Source organism: Saccostrea echinata, unplaced genomic scaffold (assembly GCF_033153115.1).
Source record: "Saccostrea echinata isolate AGI-Se365-2 ecotype Australia unplaced genomic scaffold, CSIRO_AGI_Sech_v1 ptg000015l, whole genome shotgun sequence".
NCBI lineage: Eukaryota > Metazoa > Mollusca > Bivalvia > Ostreida > Ostreidae > Saccostrea > Saccostrea echinata.
Window position 1 is genome coordinate 6,356,539 of NW_026889764.1, and position 22,956 is coordinate 6,379,494.

The 22,956-nt window shown below is 31.6% G+C and overlaps 1 protein-coding gene and 1 long non-coding RNA gene across 2 annotated transcripts; one reads left to right on the forward strand and one right to left on the reverse strand.

The window, feature by feature from the left end:
- Positions 1-1,652: 1,652 nt before the first annotated feature.
- LOC133187452 (uncharacterized) lies at positions 1,653-3,909 on the forward strand. Its single transcript, XR_009721190.1, has 3 exons — positions 1,653-1,693; positions 1,812-1,918; positions 3,881-3,909. It is a non-coding gene; the product is annotated as an uncharacterized LOC133187452 (long non-coding RNA).
- A 5,719-nt stretch (positions 3,910-9,628) lies between these two features.
- Positions 9,629-22,956, reverse strand: LOC133188034 (protocadherin Fat 1-like). Its single transcript, XM_061323426.1, has 13 exons — positions 22,828-22,956; positions 19,018-19,114; positions 18,613-18,741; positions 16,386-16,520; positions 15,957-16,251; positions 15,336-15,842; positions 14,012-15,240; positions 13,593-13,869; positions 12,822-12,970; positions 12,509-12,719; positions 11,966-12,180; positions 11,624-11,842; positions 9,629-9,831 (listed from the first exon to the last, which is right to left on the reverse strand). Exons 1-13 carry the CDS (start codon positions 22,954-22,956, stop codon positions 9,734-9,736), a joined length of 3,690 nt encoding a protein of 1,229 aa, XP_061179410.1. The 3' UTR covers positions 9,629-9,733.

Consider the following 22,956-nt stretch of genomic DNA (forward strand, 5'->3'; position numbering starts at 1 on the left):
ATATATATATATATATATATATATATATATATATATATATATATTAGGGATGTCAACGAATAGTCGACTATTCGACTATCAGTAGAATGGACCGACGATCGAATAACGAAACGACATTCGAATAAATAAATTCAATAAAAGAGTGATAAAGATATGGAATTCTCATCCTAAAATTGAGAAACCTTCTTTCCTCAGACACAGTCGATAAGATATTTTTCCTCATTAAAATCTGCTGACTTTACATGTAGATAGTACAGTAATTAGAAATGCTTCACTTCCGCGTGAATTATTTGTCAATTAATGTGTTGTTTTTGTAATAAAATTATCTCAGTATACTGGGCTTTGTTTGTAAAATTATTAATTGGACTTGATCTCAGATGATGTACCCATTATAGCCGTGACACGTTTGGACGCTACGATAATTATTATAAAATCAATATTCTTTTACAAATTTCAAAGACACTTTGATAGCCGGGACCAAAAGTATGTTCAACTGTTTAACATTATCACAGACATCTGGCTTGTGGATAGCGTGTGTTTTAACCCCCCTTCCCTCAATTATTTTAATAAGCTTTAAAAAATATGTAGTACTATCATTTTTTATGCTTACTAAAAACGTCTTTACAGACCGATTTATGGACAAGATTTAGTTAATATAAACACGCTATCCACATTTTAGGTGCATGTGAACATCGGTGTGTAACATTAATTTTGTTGTTACTTTTAATAAATTTAAAAAAAAAACGGTTTTTGAGAAAAAAAAAATTTAAAAAATTTAAAAAATTTAAAAATAAGTCATGTACCAAAGAGGTTTGAAATAAAATTTTATTTTCCGAAAAAGATTCGAATATATTCGACTATCGTTCGAATAATGCAATCGAATATTCGACTAAGGAAAATAAATATTTTGACATCCCTAATATATATATATATATATATATATATATATATATATATATATATATATATATATATATATATATATATATATATATATATATATATATATACATGTGATGTTGAACAGATATGGATAAATTTTACATTGTTTAATTTGCCTTATGATGAAATTCTTGTTTACAATAGTTAAAATACTATCAAGTGGTTATAAATTTTGATATATTTGTGTTTTGGTTTACTAATTGTCATAACAAAACACAGAGAGTAAATATTAGGCAAGAAAAGCACTTCGTTTATTTAACACTAACTGTTTATTATTGTCAATTTATGTTACAGGCAATTTTATTGGCAGACATCATTCCAACTCTAGTAATTAAACTGACTGCACCATTCTTTATTCTTCATATTAGTTATAAGTAAGTAGGAAATAAACATTTAATACCCCCCCCCCCAACCAACCCCTGTTGAATCTGTACTTGCTGACATGCTATCACATAAATTTAAATTTGTATTTTTCAATGAAATAGTGTGTTATTGTAAAGTGAGCAGTGATTGATGCTGAACTTTTTTTTTTTAGAGTTCGTGTTTTGGCATGTGTACTGTTTTCCCTAGCCAGCTTCTTGATAGTGTCATTCTCCACTGGAATATGGATGAGTATATTTGGTAAAGAAAAAATACAATTCCAAAGATCTTCTATCAACGAGTAATAATATAAATAAGTTTTATACATGTATAAAACACCTCGGACAACGTTACTTGTAATGACTGTCATACCTGTTCTTATGTTTATAAGGTAAATTGAGCAACATGTACAATGTATTCCAAAATGAAGCTTCTCAAAATGTTCAGTCGTATTTAGACTTTTTTTCAAAATGTTATCATTTTATATTTTTGAACAACTTTCATTTCAGCTTCTTTTTTGTGATAAAGAAACCAAAAAAATTCTATCAGAAGGAATACATAGTAAAATACAGTGAAGACACCAGTAGCCTGTTAAAGGAATCTGATGATGCAGATGGTAAGCTCCAGTGATGAAAGATTCAATAAGAATATTTGCGTATGAGTAACATACGTGTATTTTTACAGAACTCCAGTGATGAAAGTTTCAATAAAAATTTTGTGTATGAGTAAGATACATGTACATGTATTTTAATAAATTTTTTGAAAACTTGATAACATCCCCATTACTGGACTGTTTTAAAAAAGTGCCTACATTATTGGAGGGTGCCATGATTTATGAATCACCTTTATCAGTGATATTTTAGTGCTATAAAAATTGCTGGTATTGTATAAGCTGTTTTACAGATATTGAACCTATAAATTAATTTGCAAATCAATTCAGTGATCAAATAAAAGAAAAATGTGTACATCTTTAAATTTAAAATAATCAGAATTAATGCAGAAAAAAACTTACGAACAAACTTACTCATTTAGTTACTAAAAAATTTTTTTCCAGATAAGATAAAAAGAAGACTTGCAATTAGAGATAAATTGCAACTTCTTAAAGTAAGTAAATGGATATACACATGTAGGTCTTGATGGCATTACATGTAATTCTTAATTTAACAAGGACCATTGTAATTGCACCCTATTGGAAGTTTTTAAGCGTTTTCCTCTATTTAATTTTAAATCAGTATACCGTATATTGGTAATTTTTGTATCGGAATACAGTACAACATGCTTATAGCGAACACGCTTATAGTGAATTGACGCTTATAGCGAAGTGATTTTCATTTCCCATGACATTGTAAACTTAACAGATATAATGAATAACTCTTAAAACGAAGCAAATTCGTCCGTCCCTGGCACTTTGCAATAAGCGAGTTTTACTGCGTTTGGTGATTTCAATATCAAAAAGAAGTTAAAATATTGGCTTTTTATATTTTGGCGGACTTTTGTTTTTGATACTCTGTATAAGAACTCTGTGTAAACATTATGGAAATATTGGCACTTCATTGTTTTGGCAATTTTTTTGATCCACCTAATAAACCAATGTTTGCAGCAAACCAATATTACCTGATATGTGGTATACAATCATGTAGATAGTCCAAGCAGATATACTTTGATTGATCATTAAATCAAATAAAGAGATTGACAAGAGAGATTTAAAACTTAGCAACAAAAAGAAGGATATTTGCTTGTATTCAAATGCTTTACTTATGCAGGTTTCATCTTTAACATATAAATGTACATGTAAAAAACAAATTAAAAAAAAAAAAAAACTTCTGAGATCTAGATTGAACAGAGTGAAGTTAATATGATTATAGACTTTTTGTAAAGTATGCCAGGTTTATTGGATAATTTATCAGAATATTTAATTGATGAAGCAGTAGAAAGATGTGGTATTTCAAAAAAAATAGTAGTCAGGGCATAGTATGCTTACACTATATAAATCCTTAGAACACTTTGCAAAAATAGTTTGGTATTGATTATATAGAAACAAACTGACAGTAAGCATAATAATAAAGGAATAGTACCTCCAAATAATAACATTAACAATAATAATGTCAAGTACATATAGAACACTTCTTGAAAAGAATTAATTTTAAAGTTTTCATTTAAGAAATGAATTTAATTTTTGAAGATTCATGAGGACATGAACTACGACGCTTCACGCCGGCATATTTCATGAAGCGCGTTAGCGCTTCATGATAAATATGCCGGCGTGAAGCGTTGTAGTTCATGTACCTCATGAATCTTCAAAAATTAAATTCATTTCTTATATTTACATTATTTTTCTGATGAGTTACCACAAATTTCACCATTCAACTGTCATTTTTAAAGCAAAACAGTTTGCACTATAGTTTTGACGTCAAGTACGGCATTATGACGTAACAATTGAGATATTCATGCTCATCCATGGTAGTTCATGAGAAATGAACAGCATTCTAATTTGCAAAGAATATTAAGAAAAAATATTTGGAAATGTAAATATTTGAAAATAAATACTAGAAATTTTTCCCACTGTATTATTTTGTAGCCCTTGATGAAGTATATGATGCCTCTATGTGTGGTATAAATAGCAGAGTACTTCATTAACCAGGGATTGGTATGTAATAAAAATAAGTAGAGATATATTGTATTTACAATTTGTAGTACAATGTATGTTAACAACCAATCACACTTCACTGTATTTACTTTAATTTTGAAAGATAATCAAATGATCAGTTTTCTGTAGCATTCTGGATGAAATACACTGTAGATTTTTCTATTTTTCAGTATGAATTGCTGTATTTTAATGATATCTGGCTGTCTGAGAAAGAACAGTACAGATGGTATGTATGACATCTTCACTTATACAGATATTTTATATTGCATATTTATCACTTGTTTACTCCTTTGTGCAGTGGTTATAGCTCATATGATATTGTTTTTATATCAACAGTTGTGATGTTGCAATAGTTTTTGCATAAAAGTGATGACTTCAAATGAAATGGATTCACATTTAAAAACACATATGAAAACAGTATGAAAAGTGATAGTTTATGTAAAACATATGATAAAAAGAATCTCCCATGGGTGTGTTGTTGGATATGATTTTTATTCAACTAGTATGTTTTCTAGAAAACACACAATCCATACATAAATAGCATATCCAAGAACAAACCGTTTATGTACATTCCATTGGTAACTTTAAGTGAATTTTTTAGAAAGTTTGCCTCATTTGTACAATTCTTTCATTGTTTGCTCAATGAAAAAGCATTTGGAGTAGTTTTGCAAGCAGCTAGTAGCAAACAATATAAAAATTAACACAATAACAAACCTGTATAACCAAGAATGGAAGTGTGTAAGAAAAGAAATATTATACATAAATATAAATTCACTTTAAACAGGTATCAAGTGGACTTCCAGTTAGGAGTATTTATCTCAAGGTCTTCAGTCAATGTGTTCAAAATTGACAATTTGTGGATACTACCAGTTTTATAGGTACACAGAGAGAGATAAATCTTTGCTTTTTTTTCACTTAATAAGTGAAATAATAATACATGTAGATTTATTATCTACTTGGTGTCAGATGAGAATGCTCTCTTGGCTTGTTGACTTAAAGAATGTTCTTTGGAACAGAAGATTTTTTTACTTTAAAATACCTTTATTATCTTGCACTTCACAAAAATCATTAGGAGAGTTAATTTTGTCAATGAGCTAGTACAAACTGATTTGTTACTTCTTATTTTTCCGTTGGATTTGCCAGTCTGTAGGTCGTGTAATGAATACCAGTTAGTTTTATGTCTAGCAACCAGTTGAAATCCAACACATGTGTTCACAATGTGACAGATTAACTTAAGGTAGAACCTATGTCGGAAAAGTCTTTGTCACAAGATTTTCAAACTTTTTAAAATGATAAATAAGCACTCGCTTATCAATCAGTTAAAAATATATGGTATGTTTCCTTGTTGTTAAATGTGCAGCCTGTACAACTTGGAATGATAATTTTACAATGCGACTACATATTTTCAGCCATTTTTAGGGGTACTGGTCATAAAGAGAATATAGAAAATCACAAAAATACTTCTTCAGACATTGTCTTTGTCAGAATGTTTTCAATCTATAATATGACGAAGAACATACCCAAATAATTATAAAATGTGATTAAAATATATACTTTTCTCTGCAAACTAATGAGAGACACTCTATTTATCAATACTTCTGTTGTTGATCTTTTTGCACTTACACAGGATTTAATTATTAAACCACTGTTTTGGGATTACGTTCAAATTTACAATGTGAATAATGATAAAAAAATGTATTTTTTTTTAATTCAAAAAGATATTTTAGGGAAACATTATTATTATACACCAACCATTATGAATAATTAATAATTATGAAAAGGAATGCACTTCATTTCATGATAGACATTACAAAATTTACACACAATTTTTAATAGATCTTTGACTCAAACACATTTCTTCAAGATATTGTGCTATTTATATTTCTTAGGATTTTTGCATTCCTTCAAAATAGTTGCATGCCATTCACATTATCACCGTTGTGTAACTTCATTACATGAGACAGTCTTGAATTAAAGCCGTAAAGTACGAGAAAAAGTAACATTAAATTAATTATGACGTCATAATGGATCTGATAACCGAATATAATAAAATATAAAAATATCACTATATTATAATACAAGTGGAATGGGCATTTTGTTTTAAACGGAAGCTTTTTGACTGAGTCCCCTGGTAGATCAAAACATACAAACAATCAGGTATTGGCAATGACGAAAGACGCTATCAATACAGACTGTCGAAAAAAGAATACCTATTTAGTACAGTGAAAGTGAGAGTACCTTCCGTAACTTACTTATACAAGTTTTCATAAGGTCTTATTTGTTTGCGAGATTGGTCCCTCGACTGTTTATGGAGGAATAAAGGGGAACTCGAGTGTGTGAGACAGTAAAATTCCTGGAATTAAAGAGGGGCTTGTCCACCTTTCATAAGCAAAGATGAAACGTGACGTTGCTTCATGCATTTTGACGTTATCATCCGTGCGCTGTAAGCCGATGCCACATTTAATATAAAATCCCATATTTTGTTTATTTGAGCATGAAACTCTGAGAAATTTGCTATGTATATTGATGAAAAATGTACTAAAGAGTAGGGAATATTTTAGAAAGCAGTATTGATTATTTTTCACTCTAGACTACTTGTCCACGATTTTATCGGACAACCCTCGTATTTCGTTGCTTGGTTGAAATATTTTATTTATTCTGACTAGGTAAGAAAATTTAACAATGATCCTTATAATAATTTTAAAAAAGAATTCCATGTCATAAAACCATTTGACCAATTTTTCAAAACATAATCTAGACAACTTAAACAAAAAGAAAACGTAATTTGCAAAAATTCTATCATTCAATATTTTTGAATTTACCATTGAAATGCAAGTCCCTCATATTAGTGTTTAACTGTAAAAATTTCGAATAGTGAAGCTGACCTTAATATTGCACAGGACATCGTTGAAGAAGACATAAGCATGACAAAAACCCGTCATGTTCACATTACTCGAGTACGAGAAAAACCATCTATGATGTCATACGTAAGCTAAATAAGCGAAATAAGATATACCTATATAAGATTTCCGTCATCATCCATGCAAAAATAATTTTTGTGTTCCCCGTTTCTCAAAATATTTCATCATATACTGATTATGACCTGTTTTTACATAATAATACCACCCTAGGCCTGTATTCACCGAGTATGATCTTGCTGTACTAACAGATCGTGTATAACGTCGCCGACTTGTTGGATGCTCAGTTTAGGGAAACAGAGGAGTGGATCAATCTTTTATAATTTGAAGATGTTTACAAAAATGTTAAAACTTTTTTTTATATATTTTTTTATATTAAGTGGTAATTAAGGTAAAAAAAAATTTGTCAAAAAACGTTTTTCCTTACATAAACGGAGATTATGACGTAGTTGAACAGAGTCATGTGACCATGTGTCCTTCTTCCCTCAGGTGAACTGAGTACTTATATTTCCACTTTCTAAAATTTTAATGTATTATTTATCAGTAACCAAGCCGACGGAATTTATATTATAAAGTTCGGGATAAATGAACCAAATAATGCGTATTTTTAATAGAGGATTTAAAAAAAGAGCTCACATTTTCATTATTCCTGGTTGTTAATAGATTTCAATAAAGTGTGATACATGTAAATGACCTTTCACTTTCAATGAAGCCTTTCTATCTGTCTAAACATCTGTCGAGGAATAATTTTTTGAAGATCGTACAAAAAGAAAAAAAGAAGAAGAAATTCTGCAAAAAAGAGCTTGTAAACATTGATAGTTCACTAAAATTATTGTGTGGAATTGAATATTAAAGAAATAATAAACTCACCACAACCCACAATATATCCGAGAAGCAGTACCAAAATGAAAAGCATTGTAATGTTTTGCAGCGGAACACATAGATACTGTTGCATGTCTTTTAATTGTGTGAGTTGATGTTTTAAACCTTTCGCAAAGATTACATGTAATACTATTTGAAAGCTTATGTGAAAGTGATACAGCATTTTAAAGTAGCATTTCGGTATTCCTCTGATGTTTATGGATTCAATACGTACATGTACTTAAATCACCACAATGCACATTAGAGAAAATAAAAGTACATATTTTCCCTTTCTAATGTCCTTTGTTAGCATTTTGCACCGAAAAATATTTAAAGTGCTATTCGTGGGTGCACAGAGTACTAAAATGGAGAAGCAAACCATGTATATTAGAAACGTTTTAATTTTTGCTTTACGCCATGTTTATTCAATTTCCACTGATGTTTCTTATTATCATTAAATTTATTTTTCACTTTAACAAATTATTTTAAAATTCCTTTTGTGTATTAAACTAGTGATTCAGAAAAAGCTGTGTGGTTTTCAATTTATTTATCTATTGGTTTCTTCTCGAATTTAATCACGAACTGACCGCAAACATTAACACTTCGCGTAAGTCTTGCGCCATAGAAAAAAATTTGAAATGATTGAGAACCCCATTAAGGGTAGATTACTCTAACTGTATAGAAAAATTAAACCACAGAATTTACGAAATGCTGACTTTAAACGAGATTGTTGATATCCTTGTTACATCAACTTATCTGTCAGTAACCTGTCTCTGATGAAAAATTGAGAACGTGCTCAGGGCATTTTCTTAAGTATCGTAACACAATATGCAGGTGATAGCGGAATATTACGACATGAAGAAGGAAAGTTGACGATGAAACAGTTGAAGTCATCTCGTTTGTTAAACAATTTACTTGTTAGTTTACACAGTTCATTTCAATGAGTAAAAAGTCAATAAGGCTAAAAAATATTGTGTGTATCCGGTAACCCAACAGACCCTAATTTAACCCACCGACCTTACTACTTTTCATTACAAATTGGGATTTTGAATTGCACTTTAATTCACTGGTGCACCTTTCTTACAGAGAGTCAATAATGCTTGTCTCGGAGACTGTAAAACTGTCTATCCAGATGATTTAAAGAATACACTCGTTTTGATTGTGTATATTTACTCATATTTGTGTATGTTTAAAAGAGTTATCACTACTTTCCTTTCCTATTTTTTTTTTATTATTTTTTTTTGGGGGGGGGGTGTTACCAGAAACACACATATTTTCATTTGGCCTAATCAAAGCCTAAAATTTCATCTCGTTAAAGTATATCCATGCAAGTATGGAAATTCAAAATATCAGGATTTTTATTCTGGACTTCAAGAAAATGCTTATTCCTAGATTCTTTTTGTCAGTCCTTAAAACTTTTTTCCCTTAAACTTTATAACTCTATGACAAAATCTTATCTTTCAGTTTTTCCCCAATATGAGTACAGAAAATTACTTGAATTGACTTTCAAATCTTAAAAAACGGGACATATCACAGGGAAAACTTTTACTAGCACATGCGTACTCGATTTCAACAAATATATAAATTATTTGAAAGATCTTTATCAGAGGGTCTTGTACAAATAAGGTATCATTTCTAAACTTTTATTGGAATGTAAATACGGGTGGCCATGTGATCAAATCCCACAGGCCTACCCGTATCTAAATCCCGATAAAAGTTTAAAAATGATATCTTATTACCTATATTTACATTTGAGACTGATTTACAAGGTAAATTATGTACTAAAGTTTTAAACCCATAAAATGATTTTTTTTTTCAAACCTGAACGGTATAAACTGAACCAACAAGCTTAAAGCAAAAAGCTGAAAACTAGTTTTAATTTATTCCTGACAGATATCAGATCGTTACAGTTGCAATACATAGTTCTACAATATTCAGTCAACATTATTAGTAACTATGTACTTAAAAGTCCTTCATGATTATTTCACAGCTTCGAGCAATGGTATCAATCTCCAAGGAAAGCTGATTTATTATCTCCACTCGGTGTACGTATCCAGTTTCTTACTTTAGTTTTTGGATTTTCTTCATACATCCATCCTGTTACTGTAATGTTGAATGAACAATATATATATATATATATATATATATATATATATATATATATATATATATATATATATATATATATATATATATATATATATATATATATATATATTAGGGATGGCAACGAATATTAAAACATTCGAATATTCATTCGATGAGTTGATATTCGAATATGAATTTAAGATTCGAATATTCGGTGTTTTTCAGATTTCATAAGTAGAAGTACTGTGATTAATAAATTTTGATTAGAACAGTGCTGGTTCCTCAGTTGAAGCTACTATAAACACACATGTTTCATTTGTTAAAATTATACTTTTCTAAATTTAAATCAATTATTTATTTCAAACATTGGCAATATCAAATGGGATTTCTTATTGTACACCTACAAAAGTCTTCATACAATTTTACTTCCAACATAAGTATACCTACGCTAAACCTTTCATGAGAGTAGGATGATGCAAATTTAAAATAAAACAGATTTTATTTAATTTACCGAATATTCGAATATATTCGAATACTTTCATTGAATATTCGAATATGAATTATTGACAAAATTGACATCCCTAACATATATATATATATATATATATATATATATATATATATATATATATATATATATATACATATATATATATATATATATATATATATATATATATATATATATATAACCTCCTTTACAAAAAACAAACTTTTATTTTGTAAATATATTGTATTGGTATCTGGCAAAAAGGATGTTTCTATATCTGTTTGACACTGCATTTTTACATGAGTCTTTGACGCGAATTTCCTAACGAAAAAAAGACAATTTGACGATTCTTTTTTTCCCCTCTATATATCGAGCAGAGCTGGTGTAGCATGGTTTTAGTCCTCCTGTTTTTCAAAGCGATAATTAATGAATGAATAAAAATGTCTTTAAGCAAACTGGATTATCACGTTTCGAAGTTGCTGAAAATTTCAATGTAGGATCGAAATACGTAAAGATGTATGATCTTTACAGATCTTAATGGATACAGGAACAGGAATTTGGTACATTTTGATTGTCCTCGGAGTGAACGCTATCCTTTGGGTCTTAAAATCGATTTCAAATGTCAAGATAAGTTGCAGAATCATAGAGGGAATATTTATGTTGCTATAGGTGGTATCACTCATGAATTGGTTCATCAATGAAATCAGGATTTTCTGCTAAATGATCAAATTACGAATAAGCTATAGCCATTAGCCACGTACCTCTCTACCTAGATTAAAAAGGGGTGCATTTGCCATCTCGATTTGAAACGCTTTGAAGTTTTGCAATTGTGAAAGTAGATGCTGAAATACTTGTACTGGCAGATATTGTTTGTAAGATTTAGAAAACTTTTCCTTTGATAACATTAAATGTCTAATCACGCATTCCCATGAGGGGGCTAAAAGTTTTCATAGATGTACAAACTCACTAGTTGAAGAATGCTAGAATATCTTTCAGTTAGTATAATTTCGTTAACCATGACATTTATTAATTTAAATTCAAACAAAAAATCTCTATGCATTGAAGAAGACATTTTGTTTTAGTTTAGAACATGTTCTGCATTGTTCAAAGTCGGTACATCCTGTCAAAGTGAGTTTTTTTAAGACAACAATAAAATGCACAAGTTTTGTCTTTTTACATGAAATGAGCTCAAAAACACATGATGGTCTTGATACCCGGGTGCACAGTAGTATTAAGTATTGTCATCAACAATGTAATACGAGAATAAAATATTTTGCTTCCTTTAGATATTTCTCCAAGATAAAACATTTAACTTACCGATATCAATTCCGCGCCGAGTTGGCACATTGTCCTGAGTTCTGTTTGCTGAGTGTAAGATTGGAACTGGACTTACAGTTGCACTCTGATTTTTGCTTCTTGAAAGAGCAGGAGAGAATCTCGTGAGATTGGTCGTCTGGAAAACAGGGCGCTCCGAAATCGGAAATTTTATATATGGCCCCTGAATTACTTTGGTAGTTACACCCGGTGACGAAGAACCTAAAATTGAATTAAAATTCTAGGAACAAGAAAACTCAGAAATGTTTGTCAGTGTTTATTAAACAAATGTTGTTTTGCGCATATTTTTAAACCAAATAAATGAAATAATTTAAGTTTCCTCACTGCTTTCTAAATCTTGTTTGTTTGTTTGTTGCTCGCAGTCTAAAATAGGATCGTTCTTTTGTCCTTCACTGGATTTTAACTGAGTTGGAAATACCATCGATACAGCTGAATTTGATACCATGGACTGTTCTCTCTTTTCAAATAGTGGTATATCCGTTTCCTTTCTCTTTGTCTCTGTTACAACAACTCTGGCCTTCTTTGGTTCATCAATCTCTCTATTAAAATGAGATCTGACATATTGTGATTTTGTTTTTCGTTTTCCGTAAGCACATCAAAATACATATTCAAATAGGATTTTTCATCACATAGAAATAACATGTAAAAATCGCAAATGCTTGTAGAAAGGATTGCTATATGTAAAAAACAGTCCAAAACTATCCGTAACGAAGAAGAAAAACTAAACGAATTGGGAAAGATAATTTTGATGCTTTATAAGTATATTCTATCTATGTCCAAATGATATATATTTAAGCTCCCTCGACATTGATTAACGGGTTAGAATAACTACTTAATGATTAAGCTTTGGATGGATGTTGATCTTACTTTTTCTTTCTACACCATCTCCTTCTCCAAGCAAAATAAATTAATATGGCGAAGGCAATAATGACAACAGCCAGAAGAGATATTGACACTCCGAGAGGAACGGCAATATCATCGTCCTTCTCTGCCATACGGGAGATAACTGGTCCAGGATATACAATTCTATTTCCAAAAGGGACTACTTTCTGAATTGAAAATTCATTCCAAGTTTTGCCTGAAAGTATAATGCGATCCATAACTTTAAAAAAAATTAACACGAGAGATATCACCTACATAAAAATTTACAATATAAAAACCTAAAAGAAAAATACTATACCGTTCACGTCTAGTGTTGGTCTGTCATCAGAATCAAGCTGAAGTACGTTAAGAAACTCGCCGTTTGTTAGAAATACTTTATCCTTATACAAATTGTTTATATCATTTGTTATCTCCGTCTTTACAGCATACACATGAACCATGAGAAATCTGAATAAAAAGATTTAAAAGTATAACACATATGACAAGGCTTCAATGTATTTCAAATTCTTTCTTGAAGAATAAGCATAGAAATGTCTTGAACAAATAAGTGGTTAATCATTGCCGAATTCATAAAAGTAGCAATACACAATTGTGCACCTCCAAAAATAACTTACATTTTGCACACTGTTTAATTATGTTACCCTGACCAAGGATATTGTATATATATCGATGCTTAAACTAGTACATGTATTTGAAACACGATGACATTCAACATATACACAGTAGTTCCTAGGTTTAGTTAGTTTTACAACTAGAAAATGCCATAGTAAAAAAGTCTACTTTAAAAAGGAGATCAGTATCTACCCTTTGTTGAAAAACTAGCCATACAAATATTTGAATCAATATAAAAGATACAGTATAAAAATAAGATAAGATTTTTTAAATTAGTGTGAGGGAAATCTTTGATTCCTAGAAAATGGGATATTATGATTCTCTGTTGACAATCAGGAATTGCATGACATACTTTTGTTATAAGGGACTGTGATTTAAGAAATTGAGAAACCTTACACTGATATCATTCAATATCAAAAACACCAAAAGTATGAAGATAATTTTGAGCTGAACCTACGATGCTTTTTCCTCTATACACCATCTTCTGACGTATGCCGTGGGATATTTGAAACGCAGAGATTCCTCTAATTGAAGAAGGAAATTCGTTTCTTTTTGAAGAAATGATGAAAAAGCCAAATCGAAATAGAACGTGACCACGACATCGTCTGGATCAAACCTGTCAACCCGAATAGTGGCTTGTTCTGATGACATCAGAACTGGATCTCCATTGTCGTGTGCCATAACGTGGATAATATATTTTGACTGGACCAAATCTGCCTTTCTGTTTACTACTCCTGAAAATTCGGACACACTAAAATACTATTTGCCTAATATCAAAAATATAATTTTGATCCCTTCATACTGAATCAGTTTTAGTTTTTTTTTAATTTTATTTACATCGATATAATATGCAAAGAAACCTTTGAGGACACTTACCAAGCTGAGAGACAGAAAAAGGTGATGATGTGTCTTTTGGATCAAGTCCAAAATTCAGTGCAGCGTTGCGTCCCAAGTCAGAATCTGAAGCTGTGATGTGAGTGATGATTGCATCACAGAGATTGATATCGGATGCCTCTGTATTATAGAACAAAGGAGAAAATGTTGGTTCATTGTCGTTCACGTCTTCGATTTGTATGCTAATATTTACCTTAGTCGACAAAGAAGGTTTACCGCTGTCTCTTGCTACAACAGTCAGAATGAATTTTTCATATGTTTCCCTGTCCACTCTTTTTTTCAAATATATACCACCTGTTTCTCCATACACACCAAAATAGTAATCAGCTCTTAAGCCATCTTGTGTTGAAATGTCAAGCTCGTATCTGATGGCAGCGTTGTCTCCCATGTCTTTGTCCAACGCTCCCGTCTGGAGAACTTTACTTCCGGTAGCTAGATTTTCGAAAATGGCTGTAGAATATTCTGGACGCTGAAATACTGGTGCATTGTCGTTGATATCTGAAATTTGAATTTTGACCGTGACATCCGAAGACAGAGAAGGTGTTCCATCATCTGCGACTCTAAAGAGTATACGATATTCATCTTCAATTTCACGATCTAACACTCCTGTGGTGTAAATGTCCCCGGTAATTTCATTTATTCTAAACTTTCCTATCGACCCCTTCCAATACGTTGCTATTTGATATGTCAACTCGGAGTTTGATCCAATGTCATCATCAGTGGCTGTGATTGTTCTGAGGAAAGTGTTAAAAACAGCGTGCTCTTGCACAAGAAATTCGTAAAATGTCTTTGAGAAAGTAGGAGTATTATCATTCACGTCTCCGATATTAATGGTAGCAGTAACAGATGTCGACCTAGTAGGGAATCCGTTGTCAGAAACCTTTATAATTACATCATATCTATCAACTGATTCTCGGTCCAATGGAGAAGCAACTTGTAATACACCTGTATTCGGTTCTATCTTAAAGTTTGGGTTCATTTCGGAAGAAGCAAGTTCATATTTAAGTTTTCCAATTGAATCTCCATCGACATCAGAACCATTGATATTAAAAATAACGAAGTTTTCTGGTACATTCTCTGACACCGTAGTAAGGTAGCTTCCTGTTATTGCAGGAGCGTTGTCGTTGACATCAGTAACAACAATTTCTAGCGTCAATGTCCCCGTCCTACGAGGTGCCCCATCATCAGTGGCAAGGATAACCATTTGGAACCTATAAAAAGCAAGTTTATTGTGCTATTTTTAATTGAACTTTGAAGGGTTGAAGGGGTGAATACCTTGAAAACCTGTTTAAGATACCCAAATTACCTTAAGATTGTTTCCCTGTCTAAATTTCCCATAAGAGTCACCACTCCTGACATTGAATCCACCTGGAAAGGCACAACGGAGGCAGACTGGTAACTGACTTTGTTGTTTCCATTTTCAGAAGAGTCTTTGTCAAAAGCAAACACTTGAGTAATCCACTGTCCCAAAGGAGTATCTTCAGATACTTTTTCTTGTAAAGTAGAGCTTAAAAACACTGGTGTATTGTCATTTCTGTCCAGAATTTGAATAATGACTGTACATATACCGGATAAGGATGGTGATCCAAAGTCCGATGCTTCAATCACCAACAACGCTGTTTTAAATTTTTCATAATCTGTTGGAGAGGCAATAGTAACAACTACACTAGTGCTTTCTACTTGGAAGTAGGATTCATCATTTCCAGAAAGAATTTTGTATCTGACTTGCCCATTTGTCGCTCCTACATCAGCATCTGCAGCTGAGACTGTTCCTACAGTACCGCCACTCGAAGTATTTTCTACTATGGAAAAGCTAAAAGAAAATAAAACGAAAGAAATCAATGTTTATCCACAGATAAATAAAAATAAGTAATATATATATGTTGCAATTTATGTAACATCTTCATTTTTTTAAACAGTTACGTACTGATAATTAGTACTGCCGAATTTTGGCGGCTCGTTCACGTCCAGAACTGTCACTAATACGGTTGCCGTGGAACTCAATTCGCCATCGGAAGCCAGAACGTACAGAGCAATAGTAGGTTGTCTCTCTCTGTCTACAGAACTTCTAAGTGTAATCTTCCCTTTTTTCGGATCAATCATAAAGTTTGGATATATACCAACAAATGAATAGACTACATCATCGTTATCAGGATCCACTGCAAAAACTGTAGAAATGGACTTTCCGACAACATCATCTTCACTAACTGTGCCGGACATCACTAGGAAACAGAAATCAATATAGTATCATAATCAGATTATATTCGTCGGCATACCTCGAGCTCGATCCCTACAATTGATTGCGTATCAGAGAGAGAGAGAGAGAGAGAGAGAGAGAGAGAGAGAGAGAGGAGACCTTTGTTAAAAAATTGGGGAGCGGCTTCATTTTCATTTAAAATGTTTATTGCCAGTTTCATCTGTGTGAATAACGATCCATCCGATACGGTTACTATTATGCTGTAGAACGTTGTTGTTTCATAGTCAAGGGTACCTGAAGTAAAAAGGAAAAATGTATGTTTATTTCCTCATCAATGCTCCATGCTCTAAATATATAACTTTTTTTCTACCCAAAATCTAGACAAACAACGATAATATTTGTTTTTCTATAAACCCTCCTTTACTGGGAGGAATTATTTTGGTTAATTAATTAACTGTTATGCTACGGAAATGAACTTAGTGTATCCTATTGTACCCGAAAGTGCTTGGGACGAGCCAAAGTATTATTGGTGTACGAAATATTTCATGATAATTTTAACTTACCTACACATTTTTCAATCCAGAGGAATTTAAAATGTGACGTTTTATTATTCAATCATACATGTAATTACACACTCTAAGGCTTAAAATTACAGTTAAGACACGTGAATTTTATAATAACTTTATAACACTTTACATGTGATATGAAATAAGACGTGAACGTATTATTCCATTATGACGCCATATCTTAAAAGTTCAGAAACGTGCCTGCATAGGATGAACTGTAATGTTTTACAAGAAACCTTAATCTACTCACGTTTGTGTGCAATTTTGTTAAACGGGATAAATGACAAGATAGGCTAAGACCCCTTTTTGGCCCCTGGTTTTGGGGGTGTTTTAGAATGATGCAACAGTTTATCAATAAAAACCTGTTGTCACCCCTGCCACAAAATGAGTGTTGGTTCTAAATTATGGGATACACGGAGGTCACAGGAAGGTCACAAAATATGTCAACTTCCAAATTTTCTCATTTTAATGCAAATTTTCATCGATTTTACAGCACATTTTGCTTCAGGGAACATAGAGCACAAGCTTGCCTATCTACCAAATTTACATATTTGCATTCTCTCTGCTTCCTCCCACTATGAACCTGCACTCAGCAGTTGCGTTCAAAGGACTATAGGAGAAATTCAAAATGATGAAAATTGCTGATTTATATCTTTAAAAAATAAATTTCAGTCAAGGTATTTAATTGTATAATAAATTTCACAAATTGAAAAGAACTGCTATAACTTTATTTTTTCTGTTCATATTTACGCATATTTTTGGAAAGAACGATAGCTCTTCACGCTAGGGTGTTTCACGTTCAAATGAAATGAAATTACTGTAATACATCTATTTCAAGAACGATTTCAGCTCAAAAAATGAATTCTAAGAACTTAGAAAACATAGTAAAAACATTGAATTTCTTAAGTTAAAATCAATGTAAAAGCATTCTCTATTTTCATTATACTGTTAAATTGTTAATTTTCATCAGAGGGTTTCGATGACGTCACAACTGCATCAAAACAAAAGAATTACGAGAATTTGAAGACGACGCGGTGTGTATCCAGATAACTGTGGTTGAGAAGCAAATACCATATATATTATTAATTTATTGAGAAAGGGTTGATTAATCAGGTCTACTCGTTTTTTATTCTTTACTGGAGACAAGCAGCCGTACCCTTATGTAAGCCAGGATTTCCTCTGATATTCTTGACAACATCACAAAATGCAAATATAAGTAATAAAAAACGACTATTCAGTGAACATGGCATTATGAATAGCAATAGCTCTGCTGGCATCTGCTATCGCGCATCATGGAATATGCCAGCAGAGCAATTGCTATTCATAACGCCATGTTCACCGAATAACGTTGTTAATTTCTTAAATATCTCTTACACTAGTATCAGATGCATCTTGTGTATAAAATTCTCAGATAGGCAAGCTTGTGCTCTATGTTTCTCGAAGTGAAAAGTATCTCGAATTTGACAAAATTCCACCAGAATTGAGAAAATTCGGGAAAATGTTCTACTTCTGCTTCCTCGTGTGGCCTCTGTGTAAGCTTTGAATCAAAATTATTGCTGGTTTTAAAACGAGCATCATTTTAAGTTCTTAGCTACAAACTATCGTAATTTTAACTGTGTTCTGTTTTTACATCAAAAAAGGGGCCAAATTCGGCCGTTACCATACCTTGTCCTTTGCATGAACAAAGCTTTTCTTTATTGCATTCTCAAGTTGCCTTGGCATCAATGTGTCTACTTGAGATCTTAGTCAAAGTAATCCAAATACTAAAAAAATATCTGCGACATAAATCTTGAACCCTTATAAGTTCAAGGTTTAAATGCCTTTTACTGTGAGCTGATTTGATACAATTTCAAACCCATTGTCTGCTGGGTCTTGGATCAAGGTGTAAATCAAAAGATCATTATCTTCATCTGAACATCCAAAATCTGCCACAATCACGTCACCTGGAACTGTGAGATACAAACAATCTTAATGTAAATCTTAAACGGTACCAGTTTTGATGCACCAGGTGCGCTTTTCGACAAATTATGTCTCTTCAGTGATCATTCTCTTGCTCTCCTTAAAATTTGTTTGAGTCATTGACTGTTCAAATTTCCTCGATTAGAAATAAATAGTTTGATTTAAAAAAAAGAAACTCAGGATAAGGTAGTTTAATACTTGAGTCAAAGTACATGAAGAGTTAAACATTCAATGCCATGCCTAAAATGTGGGAATAAATAAGTTACCAGAGTTTTCCGACACCATGAGGCTCTCTGCTGATGTTGTACAAGTTGGAGCATTGTCATTTTCGTTATTAACATGGACTGTAACTGTTCCTGTACCCTTGAGTAAAGATGTAACTTTGTATGGGTTTATTTATATGGTAAGTCGCAAACAAGTTAAAATTAAGCTAAAGATTCTTTGAACCTCTTATAAGAGATATATTTTTTACTGTAAATTGTTTGCATTTCATTCATAATCTAGATTTCTTTTGGACAATTATCACCGCTGTATATGCCTATGAGTGACGTGATGAGCCTTAAGCTTTATATACATGTACATTTATTGGAATGTAAGTTTGATCTCTTAAGTAAAAAAGGAGGTTTTCTTTACAAATGAACATGTACCATTAATCAGAAATTACTCTTGGTTACGGGTTATTAGTCCACAATAATATCAATCAAATTTTTAAAGTACCGAAAAGAACTACATATGCCTTAAAATATTTGTAAAGTAGAAATTTCTGAATCGGACACAAATGGTTCCAAAGAAAAAGGCCGAATAAGAATACCTTTCGGATCACAAAACATTTGAAACAAATAAAAGGGACAAAACATTTTAAACAAATAAAGGACAAAACATTGTAAAAGACATTTTTTTGGAATACACAACATTCCATAATTAGACTTTTACTGTACACTATAAGTCCACGTGGCATTAGCTGGGAAGACTGGAAATATAAAGCTTATGTCATTTCCCTCTGTTAGCATCAAAATATTTAATGATAGACAGTGAAATCGGCGGGTCTGGGAAAACTGGAATGAAATTCATTTTCAATCCAACTCAGCTAGAAGACGAATAATTTCAATTTCGGAATGCTTTGAAAAATCATATAATTCGGAATTTTCAGTTTTTAAAGAAATAAAATGCGGACGATCATTTGATTGCTGTTTGGGGGGGGGGGGGTTCTTGGAAATAAATAGGAAAGTTTTTGAGTTTGGAGTCCCCCCCCCCCCCCCTCCCCCCCGGTGTTTGATTGTCAAACTTTTTTAAAAGTAACACGAAAATACATAAATATAAATAAATATATCTTGTCATCCTAGAAATAAATTTATTCTGCTATGTGAAGGCATGAACATATATAACCTGACTCGACAAGATTTACCAGACCCCCCCCCCCTTTCCACTTTAGAATCAAATGGCCGTCCCGGAATGAATATATTTATATCTTCTATAGCTTTTAAGTGCTCTAAAAGTATTGGATAGAAAATTATGTTTAATTTCAAACTACATTTATTTGGGAATTGAAATTATCTGTCTTCTGATTCATACATTAATATTAACACTTTGCGTATGAAAAAAACTCAGATGGATTGAAAATGAATTTCGAGGTAGAATTTTAATCCAATGATTTTTCCGACGTCCATGTCGAATTGTACCCGTCCATTTCGTTATCTATCATCAAATGTTTTGATGTAACAGGAATTTTTCCAAGCTTACTTGTAATGTTCAGGAGTCTTGATTGTCTTTCAGAGTGATTAACAATTTTACTTTTCAGAGACAACTATGTCATTTAGAAAAAAATGTGTTATGCTTTTATATTGTGTTGAAATAAGTTTAATTTGCAATTTCAGATCGATGCATTGACTTACTGTTTGCCCACCGCCGTCCGTGGCCATTACGACAATTTCATATTGTGGAACTCTCTCGAAATCCAATGACTGTGTCAAGAATATTTTTCCTGACACTTTCTCAATGAAAAAGGTTCCAATATTTCCATTTTGCACTACGATCAGAAAATTTCGCTTTATTCCATTTTTTCTACTTTCAATCTACATATATAAGGCTACAAAATTCTGTTTTACATGTTATTACATTTTTAACAGTGAAATACTGTAAACTATTTATTGAATAAAAGTGATATTCTCTCACAGTGTGAGAGGATATCAGAGTGGTATTCTCATAGTGTGATAGAATATTGGAATTGTTGCAATACTCTTCATTTTCTTCCCTTCAACAAGAATGCTGTAAAAAATACTCCCTGGCCTGTTATAAGATAGAGAGAATAAATAAACCGGGCTGACAGAGACTAATACTGCCAAAGTTTCTCCGAATATGTTGGTAAAAATCCATGTTTACAGCTTTTTTTTTCAATCTTGCAATCGCTTAGCTATGACTTCTCAACTGCCCAACTATGACGTCACAGCCTAATGACACTGTGTTACAAAAAGACAGAGGAAGAGGGGAAATCAACGAAAATGTAATAAACAGAAATTCAATGTTTTGTAGTTGAATATGGAATTTATTTCACGAACGAGACAGGATTTTTTTTTTATATTTTCACTCATGCTTCGCACTCGTGAAAATATCAAAAAATTCTGTTCCGCTCGTGAAATAAATATCCTCTTCATATTCTAAAAATCTATTTTACCTACCATTCAATATTTGATATGAGGTCACATCATGTGGAGGGGCATCTGTATCTTCTGCTGTGTAAGCTAATAACTCATCACAAATTATAGTCTGTTCATTAACAGTGACAGTTCGGTTTGTAAAATTAGGGACATAATCATTTATTGATGTAAGCTGGACTAAGACCCATACTTTTGTGCAATGTGTGCCATCAAAAGTCTCGATTGTCATATAATACATTGAAATGCCGACATCATATCCAAGATCTACATGAAGAATCAAAAATACATTAAAAGACAGAAATCTACAAGATGAAAACAAATCGAGAGTGATGGTCAAATTAATAGAATGACGTTAATTTTGATTCATTCTTTCTTTTTCTTTTAAAATAAAACTTTGTTCATTAAACAATTCAAATTGAAAAAAAAAACATTTAAAGATTTAAAAATATTTATCATGAACACAATGATTTTCTTTTAAATTAAAATAAAATTATTTTCTACTTATAATTTAAGTAAAATGTATTATTTTTATCACTAATGATATGATTTGATTTGAACTCTACGAGATCTACTTCATTGAAAAGTACATGTAAGATTAAGAAAGGTCGCATAAGCAATCCCTTCTAAGTTCTTTTATAGATTATAGATTTTCTTCTAGTTTTTAATATTAATGTATACATAGACCTTGTGAAACTTTAAGGTCACCGTCAGAAGAAATTTGGAAATTTCTCTGGTCACCAGATAGGATCTGATAGGTCAATGTTGTCCCTGCATCCCTGTCCGTGCAGCTTATTGAAAGAACCTTAATAAAAAAAGAAAAAAAAAATGGGGAAAGAAACTCATCTTTAGATATTACCTTAATTCGCTTGAAAATGTTTATATATATATATATATATATATATATATATATATATATATATATATATATATATATATATATATATATATATATATATATATATATATATATATATATATATATGTATGTATGTATGTATGTATATATATATATTGTAGAAAGAGAACATAGTCATTGAGTAGGTTGAATTTCATGCGGTCATAAACAGTTGTACGGAAAGGTACCGATTTCATACAAAAGAATTAGATTTACTACGGTTTGCTGCAAGTTAGGTACCCTGAAATTGCCATATATATATATATATATATATATATATATATATATATATATATATATATATATATATATATATATATATATATATATGGATAGATTAGTTCAGTATAATTTTTTATGGCAGAGTTGCAGTCAATGATGAACACAATATTATCTTTCTTAGTGTTACCGATAAGGGGCTTATCCTTAAAGTCAAGATACTTGAACTTTTAATGACTGGATAAAACTGAAATCTATTCTCATCTATTCTCATTATTACTGTGTCTTAGCTGCCTCTAAGTATTTACCGTTGTCCCAATGGCTTGATCCTCGCGTATGGTTATGTTGGATTCCTTGGGCGTGCACTCTGGTTTTGTTGTCATTGACATCAGCAATTGTGACGTCAACAACAGCTGTGGAAGATAAACCGCCGCCAT